This window comes from Arachis ipaensis, chromosome B10 (genome assembly GCF_059453495.1).
Source record: "Arachis ipaensis isolate K30076 ecotype BB chromosome B10, ASM5945349v1, whole genome shotgun sequence".
In the NCBI taxonomy this organism is placed as follows: domain Eukaryota; kingdom Viridiplantae; phylum Streptophyta; class Magnoliopsida; order Fabales; family Fabaceae; genus Arachis; species Arachis ipaensis.
The window spans coordinates 142,633,441-142,642,622 of NC_142435.1; the positions used below are offsets into that span (position 1 = coordinate 142,633,441).

General features: G+C 32.4%; 1 protein-coding gene across 1 annotated transcript; it reads left to right on the top strand.

The window, feature by feature from the left end:
* The first annotated feature begins 5,933 nt into the window (after nucleotides 1-5,933).
* LOC148581967 (uncharacterized) lies at nucleotides 5,934-8,009 on the top strand. The gene is made up of 2 exons (XM_088496872.1): nucleotides 5,934-6,058; nucleotides 6,278-8,009. The coding sequence occupies exon 2, from the start codon at nucleotides 6,279-6,281 to the stop codon at nucleotides 8,007-8,009; it is 1,731 nt and encodes a 576-aa protein (XP_088352998.1). The 5' UTR covers nucleotides 5,934-6,058; nucleotide 6,278.
* The last annotated feature ends 1,173 nt before the right edge of the window (nucleotides 8,010-9,182 follow it).

Below are 9,182 nucleotides of genomic sequence, written 5' to 3' on the forward strand. Positions count from 1 at the left end.
TCATAGTTGTCATAACCAAATCGGTGATCGAACCGTTCAGGTCACTGGGTCACTGGGTTATTGGTTCAACCGCTGAGTTACTGGTTGAACCAGTTGACCCGGTCCTATGTAAATAAAAAATAAAAAATAGTCAGAATTTTAAAATTAAAATTTAAAATACATATGTTTACTACTAATATTTTAAAAATATCAAGTTATTTTAAACCAATATGAAATATGAACAATAAATATTTTATTATTTTTACTCTATCATGAATATTTTTTTTATATTAAAATAACTGTTATTTTTAAATTTTAATAATTTATTAATTAATTTATATCTTTTATACTGTTATATACTACAATTATTTATTAGAAAATAATATTAATAGATATGATATGATTATTAAAAAATAAGTGAGTTTGTAATTACTGTTCGCACTGGTTCGATGCCTTGTACGGTTTAGATACCAGACCGGACCGGTTAGAGTCCGGTTCACTGGGTTTGACGGTCAATCCGGCCGGTCCAGTTTTTACAACCGTGGCTGATGTTCTTATTTTGTTTAGAATGATATAATAACATGATGTAAGGTTTGGATTTATATCATAATTGATGCAATAAATAGTGATTCACCTTTATTTTCAGTGTTTAAATATCTGTGTATTATTTTTTTTGTATGGTGGCTGTCCCGGCAGAAATTCCTATTGTCGCAGATGGTGAATTTGCCGTTGGTATGGAATTCAGTTCCAGGGAAGCTGTTATTAAGGCGATAAAAGAGTATACCATATGAAGAAGCGTAGACTACCGGGTGTATGAGTCTGAGCCGTTGACATTTTATGCCAAGTGTACACAATATGGGTCAGGGTGTGATTGGCTTGTCAGGGTTAGCAAGATCAGCAAGAAGTACTGTTGGGTTATAAGGAGGTATAATGGTAGTCACACATGTACCAGAGCCACCATTTCACAGGATCATTCAAAGCTGGATTCTATCACAATTGCAGAAGCAATAAAGCCGTTGGTTAAGGCTGACCCCTCCTTAAAGGTAAAATCGGTTATAACAGAAGTGCAATCGAAGTTCAACTACACCGTTAGTTATCGGAAAGCATGGTTGGCTAAGCAAAGGACAGTAGAAAAAATATTTGGAGGTTGGGAAGCATCGTACGAAGCGTTGCCTATATGGTTTGAGGCCATGTGTCATAAGGAGCCATCAGCTGTTGTCCATTTATGCAGCTTCCTCTACAGTCTGACTTACACAGTGCAACTCTAAATTGATGCAAACACTCCGCCTCCAAGGCTTCGAAACTACTCATTGTCATCCCTGTGACTGGAAGACCGTCCGTCAGAAGACCAAGAATTATAGCCACATCTTCAAGAGTCACAGCACATTCACCAATGGGAAGGTGAAACGTATGTGTGTCTGGGTGCCACCGTTCGATTAGAGCATTCACCAGTGCTTTCTGACATTGGACTACCCCAATCTGAGATACATGATAAAAACCAGTAAGTCGTAAATGCTCCTCCACTCTATCGTTGTACCGATCCGGAAGAACTAGGTGGTCACATGTCAATATTCTTAATTTCTACAAAAACATAACAAATTATTAGTCAACTCATTAACAATTACTAACTTACTACTAAAAGATAATAATTTTTTAACCACAGCAACTAAAACAATAAACTCCTACCAAAATTAAATAACTGTCATGGTTACAAAATTTGCACAACTAACTCAACAAGAAACAAATTACTTGAAACCACACAACTATCATAAATTATTTTACTAAATCCAACTAAAACAAATAATTCTAACTTCTAAAATTAATTATTAATCCTTAAAATTATTCATAACTAACTAACTAACTAACTAATAATAATAATAATAATAATAATAATAATAATAATAACTAATACATAAATTCCTAATCAAAATTCTCAACAATATTACAACATCTAGAATAATATCTAATATTAATTAGTTATTTACTATTATTTAAACATATATTCCTCAATTATAAAAAATAATAATAATTAGTTTCATTATATGTCTAAATTCATTTTCTAACAACAATAATAACAATTAACTTGCTAACAATGATAATTATAATTTAAAAAAATTAAAATATTCTCAAAATAAACTAACGTGCTTTTTAAAAATAATACTACTAATCATTTAGTACTAACAATTTCTCACAACAATAATAACATTTAATTTCATTCATAACAATTATAATTAATAATTTTAAAAGGATTTAAAAAAAATTAACGTTGTTTTCAATAATAATTATAACAAAAAATATTAAAAATTTTCAAAAAAAAATGTATGTTCGTTATACAAAATTCCTATTATTCTGTTTACATTTTAAAATTTAACAACTAACAAGAATAATAATAATTAATTTCTTAACAATAATAATTATAATTAAAAAATAGTAAAAATTTTTCAGAAAAAACTTACAAATGTTGAAAAATACTAATAATCATTCTATTTATATTCCTAAATTTCATTTCTAACAACAATCATAATAATTAAATTTTTAACAATAATAATTATAAATATAAAATATTTAAAAAATAAAAAAAATTTACATAATCAGGATGACTGAGATAATGTATAATATGAAACTCAAGTCGATCAACATCTTTAATTTTGTGTTTCTTTAACATTTTTATTCTGCTTCCACCATGCAAAACTTGAAAGAATGGAGAAATGAAGAAGAATGGTAATATGAAGTTTCAGAGTGAATGTTGAAAGTGATAATTCGGATGGTGAGTGTAGGTCTATGTTAGATGCAACACCACCGTTTGGAGAGAAAGTTCTGTGCGACACGTGTCTTCCCCTTCACAACACAAACTGTTTGACAAACGCAACTCGAACCGTTCGTTTAGTGAGACACAATTCGTAGGGTTTAAGTTCTGATTTTTTGACATCACAATGAGGCGAAGCACTTCTACTTTCTATATGCGAGTCTAATACCACTATTGGTTCCATATTTAAATTAAAAAGCAGTTAACTGACAGAGAACGGATCGAATAATTCAAGATTCCACATTCTTCTTTAATAGTAATGATTTTGGTTTGGCTTATCTTTGGCAAATTGCACCTCCTTCTCTCTCTCTCTCTTTTTTCACAGGCGAATGAATATCGACTTCATATTGCTATATCAGGGCGTAACATGCATAATCCATTATTGCCAGTTTGCCACTTAATATCTATCAATACCATCATATTATTAATTACTGTTAAATTACTTTATTTTATATTTTTAATTACTGTTAAAATAATTGAATAATATTAAATATAATAAGTATATAATTAAAATATTAATACATAAAATTATAAATATTAAATGAAATAAAATAATTTTAAATTATTTTCATTTTAGTATTATGGTAATTTTAGTTTGATAGACGACAAAGAAAGAAAAGAAGAATAAGAACAGCATTAGTCTAACCTCAAAAATATCAAATAAATTAAAGCACGTTTCGTAGAGTAGTGGATGGCTGAAATACATCATCCAATTCAGTCCTTCCCAGCCACCATTGCTTGACAAGTCAGTTTTTGTCAATTTCTAACTGGAAGATATCTTTTTTCACATCGTTGAAATGTTTAATTTAACTGTTTAATTAGAAATTTTTATTATATTGTTATAGTTAAGAGATATTTTATTATTGAGTAGTGTTCATAGAGTCCAAAATTACTTTGAATCTTAACTAACTAATAACTATGATGATGACAACAAGAAGAACCATCATAAGAAGACAATGTCAAAGAGAAGAATAAGTAAAAATAGAGACAGCAATTATATTTACATATAATCAACTACTATAGTCATCCTTACAGTAATACAAATATTTTCATATTCATAATAATCATAATCAAATTTTATAAGCAATATAATAAAAATAAATTCACATTTAAAATCAAACATAATCAAATTTTATAAATAATATAATCAAATTAAATTTATAACTAGAATATAAATAAAAAGGCAAAAATACAACAATTATATTTTTTATATTCATAAAGTGTTGGTTATTCTAATATAAAAAAATAATTGATTACACTGCTGCAAACAATTTGATTATTTTTGTCATGAAATAACTTTTCTTAAAAATTTAAGCTAATAAAAAAACATATAAATAATTATAGTTTTAATAATAATTTTAATATAATTGAATTATTCTGTTGAAAAACTATGTTATATAATAGAAATAATAAAAGTGAGGTACGTCGCTATCATATACCAGCCATTACACCCAATTTTGTGGCCCTAAAGCCATCATATGGTCCCAAACGAAAATAATTGAAGAGATCGAGCAATGTACAAAACTAGAAACGATATCCATCTAAAATAATATTTTTTTTTTTGGTGAACCATCTAAAATAATATACGAATATTTGTTTGATACTCAAATTTAACCTCAAACAAAGTTTATAGTTTTTATTTTTCAAATTTTAATTTCTTAATCTGAAGTCTCTAATGTTTTTTTATACGAAAAATAACAAAAGAAATATTTATCATCTATATTATTATATACAAATAGTACCTTTTTTTATATAATATAATATCTATATAAAAATAAAACTATCACTTTCAAGATCGTGGACCCCTGCCCATACCCTGCCAAAATCATGAGCTTCTTGAATCAATCATACATTAGTCTTGTCATTTTATTGTACAGGATTATTTTAAGATTAATAATTAACATACAATTATTTTTGTGTATATATTATGAATTTAATTTTAATATATTAATAATATAAATTTGTTTGGTATGGCAGGTACCGGACGGTTCGGGTTGGTACTTCGATTGATGAGAGGGGGTCTCGTCTGGTTCCAGGTTACTGGGTTAGAGTTGCCGATGTTCCGAACTCTTTGCGTGGAGAAGGAGGGTGTCACCTGCAAAGGCACTCCGACGCTCTAGTCAGTCAAGTGTGTAGGCGAAAGAACCTTGGGAGAGGGGTAGGACCCTCCCCATATATACCGTGTCAGAAGCGGGTCCCACAAGGACAGAACCCACCTTTCTCAAAGCTTTCTTATACAGCTGTAGTAAAGAGCTGTCTAGGACGCGTGTCCGGGTCAATATTTGAACGCCTCACACCCGACCGTTCGTGTCGGGTGGTTCGTGAATCGAGTCGGTCCATGTTATATATGGGCCAGGTCGTAACAAAAATATTATACAATTATATAATTATACTCGTTTTTTTTTTTAAATATGAGACTTAATAAAATACATATCTGATCACCATACATCAAGAATTTTATTGTGAACCACAAGCTGATGATTGATTAGGCATGTATAATAATTATTATGTAGTTTTATCTAACAAAGCTTTTATGATACTTTATCGTCAAGTGGAAGCTCTGGCAGGCCACCAGGAACGTGAAGATTTTTTTAGAACAAGGGATTCCTTCCTACAACAGATTTTCGAGGAGGAAGAAATGAACGAGGAGTTTTTTAGAAGAAATTCATTACTAAAGTTGTTATTAGTTGCTGGATATATCCCAGACCAACTTTTGGATTTTTGTCTTGAAGACTTTGATGAATTCAGCAAAGTGAAGAACAAAGAAAGATAGTAAAACAAATAAGGGTAAAGTATACTTTTTGTCCCTGAAGTTTATTAAAAGTTTCAAAATTACCCCTAAGTTTCAATTTGTTTCAATTTTATCCCAAAAGTTTTCGATTTGCATCAATTTTATCCTTTAAGTTGACGCCGTTTAAATTACTCACAGACGTTAGTGATATGGCAAAGTATAGTGTGTGATGTGGCAAGAAATGTGAAACCCCCAAAATACCCATGGCTGAGTTATACCAAGTAAACCAATTGGCATCCTTTTTCAAACATAACCCGTTTGTCTTCCCTTTGCCAGTAAGGAACATCGCCAGAGAAACAGAGTCACAGGAGGAAGGTTGGTGGGTGGTTAGACATCGCACCGTCAACTACAGTCCGCCACAGCGACGTGCAGGACGGCGCATGTTGTGACGCCGTCGAGACTGAGGGAGGAGTCTGGGATAGCATTCAGTCATCAACCATTCAAACGTGGATAGCGCCATTCTGATTAAGGTTTCTGACGAGGTAGGCCACCATTCTAGTCAATTTTGCTACTGCATGTCTGAACGGTTAGGATTTAGGGTTTTTTTTTAATCACTGTTGATTGCTGTTAGGATTCTATTGCATTGAGGGATTGAGGGATTTCTGTTCTGTTTTAGTGAAAAATATAACTTTGAGGTGGTCTATATTTTTTAATGATTAGTTACTCTGTTCTTTGGTCTGAACATCTTTTTATAACGGCAGGATGGATGATTTCAGTGTTAGAGTTCATCACAGGGGTAGGTTTTGTAGTGATAAGGGAAAAAATGAGTATATTGATGGTGAGGTGACAACGGTTGACTGGTGTGACAGAGATAGATGGAGTGTTATAGAAGCTTATGATGTGGTTGGAAAACTTGGGTACATTGCTGAAAACATTGGGGTACTGTGGTATAAAGATACTGAATTAGGATTAGAAGGGTTGAAGTTGTTGAAAGGTGATGAAGAAGCAATGGAAATGGCAAATATAGGAGTTGAAAAAAAGGTAGTTGATTTGTATGTGGTGCATAAGGCCTCAATCCCTGATGATTTTTGTTACGACATTGGTTATTTAGATGTTGGGGGTGGCAGCAAAGTTGTTGAGGAGGAGTGTGTGGATGCTGATAGTGGGCCAAGTGATATTAGACAGGCCCAAAATATTCAAGCAGAAGCCCAAGGTGGAGGGGTGGATATGGAGGCCCAAATGCAGGGATTAGTTGATGCCCATTTATCTGCTGAAGAAGTGCTACAGAATATTGGTGATGGGGACAATAGTGAAGAAGAGGATGACACTGATGACCCAGATTATGAGGCTGATTCTGATCTGCATTTTAGTGATAGTGAAGATGATTATTGTGGTGATGATGGTTTATTTGATGTTGATATAACTCTTGGGGAGATGCACCAAGATATAAGAAAGTCTAAGAAAAGTAAGAGTGCTGTCGAGAAGTTAAAGAAAACTCAAAAGGTGGCTGCTGGGAAGAGAAAGAGCTCTCATTTAAGCGATGATGAAGGATTGAACAGTGATGAATTAGAGGAGGTATCGAGTGAGGATGATGAAGCCAGCAAGAAGAAATTTCCCGTTCACAAGGAGTTGAAGGATATGAGTAAGTATAAGTGGGAGGCTGGAACTCTCTATGCAACAAGAGAGGAGTTCAAGGAAGCTGTGACATCATATGCTGTTCATACTGGGAGAAACATAAAATTTCCAGTGGTGGACAATGTCCGGGTGAGAGCTAAGTGTGGAGATGGTTGTGAATGGTTTGCATATGCGGTGAAGATGGCCAATGAAGATAGTTGGCAGCTAAGAACAGTTAATGATCATCATTCTTGTAATACTGTATTTGACATAAAAGTGATGAAGTCGAAGTGGCTGGCGAAGGTCTTTAGGAGAAAAGTAGAAGAGAATCCGAAGTTGAAGCTGGGCACCATACAAAGTAGGACTCTTAGGAAGTGGAATGTGCAGATTTCAAGAGCAAAGGCATTTCGGGCCAAGCAGATTGCACTGGTTGACATTAATGGAACTTTTAGGGAGCAATATAGAAGACTTTACGACTATTGCCATGAGTTGCTGCGCACCAATCCTGGTTCATCTGTGAAGCTGCATGTTCAATTACCTCCAGCAGCCCAAATTGAGCACCCCGATACAACAGTCGACTTAAGTCCACGATTTCATAGGATTTATATTTGCTTAAAGGCTTGCAAGGAGAGTTTCATGAAGTGTAGGCCTATGATAGGGCTTGATGGTTGCTTTTTGAAGACACCATATGGAGGATGGCTATTGGTTGCTATGGGGTGGGATCCGAATGACCAGATGCTACCTATAGCATATGCAGTCGTGGAGGCTGAGACAAAAGATTCATGGACGTGGTTCCTCTCAAACCTAATTGATGATATAGGAGTGGATAAATTATTACGTAGCACATTCATGTCTGATCAACAAAAGGTAATTTACTAACCTGTATTTTAGTGTAATTAAGATTTTGCACTATATTTTTATGTCTAGTTATAATTAGTTAATGTTAATGTTCTTGTAATGTTCTTTTATAATTAGCACGTTCATGGCTTCTGCACTAGATTTTATTGTTCTTGTAATGTTCTTTTATAATTAGCACGTTCATGGCTTCTGCACTATATGTTATTGTTCTTATAATTAGCTAGTCATGTGGCTTATGCACTATATGTAATGTTCTTTTATAATTAGTTAGTAATTGTTGTACCTATATGTTAATGTTCTTGTAATTGACTTTTATAATTAGTTATAAATTGCTGTGAATTAGCTAGTCGTGTGGCTTCTGCACTATATGTTAATGTAATTGTAATGTTCTTTTATAATTAGTTAGTAATTGCTGTACCTATATGTTAATGTTCTTGTAATTGAATTTTATAATTAGTTATAAATTGCAGTGAATTAGCTAGTCATGTGGCTTCTGCACTATATGTTAATGTAATTGTAATGTTCTTTTATAATTAGTTAGTAATTGCTGTACCTATATGTTAATGTTCTTGTAATTGACTTTTATAATTAGTTATAAATTGCTGTGAATTAGCTAGTCATGTGGCTTCTGCACTATATGTTAATGTAATTGTAATGTTCTTTTATAATTAGTTAGTAATTACTGTACCTATATGTTAATGTTCTTGTAATTGACTTTTATAATTAGTTATAAATTGCTGTGAATTAACTAGTCATGTGGCTTCTGCACTATATGTTAATGTAATTGTAATGTTCTTTTATAATTAGTTATAAATTGCTGTACCTATATGTTAATGTTCTTGTAATGTTCTTTTATAATTAGTTATAAATTGCTGTGAATTAGTTAGTCATGTGGCTTCTGCACTATATCTTGCTGTTCTTGTAATGTTCAACATATAATTAGTTATATGTTGCTGTTATAAATTGTTGTGAATTAGTTAGTCATGTGGCTTCTGCACTAAACTAATTATTTGATCATTATATTAAAATTGTGCACTTTGCACCAACAGGGCCTGGTGCCAACGTTTGATGAATTACTTCCAGGTGTTGATCACAGATTCTGTGTGAGACACCTTTATGCCAACTTCAAAAAAAAATTTCCAGGGCTGAATCTTAAGAAAAGGATGTGGAGAGCTGCAAAATGTACATATCTAG

What these genes read in the sequence shown, in the direction of transcription:
- LOC148581967 (XM_088496872.1), top strand. Translation starts at nt 6,279, where the DNA reads ATGGATGATTTCAGTGTTAGAGTTCATCACAGGGGTAGGTTTTGTAGT.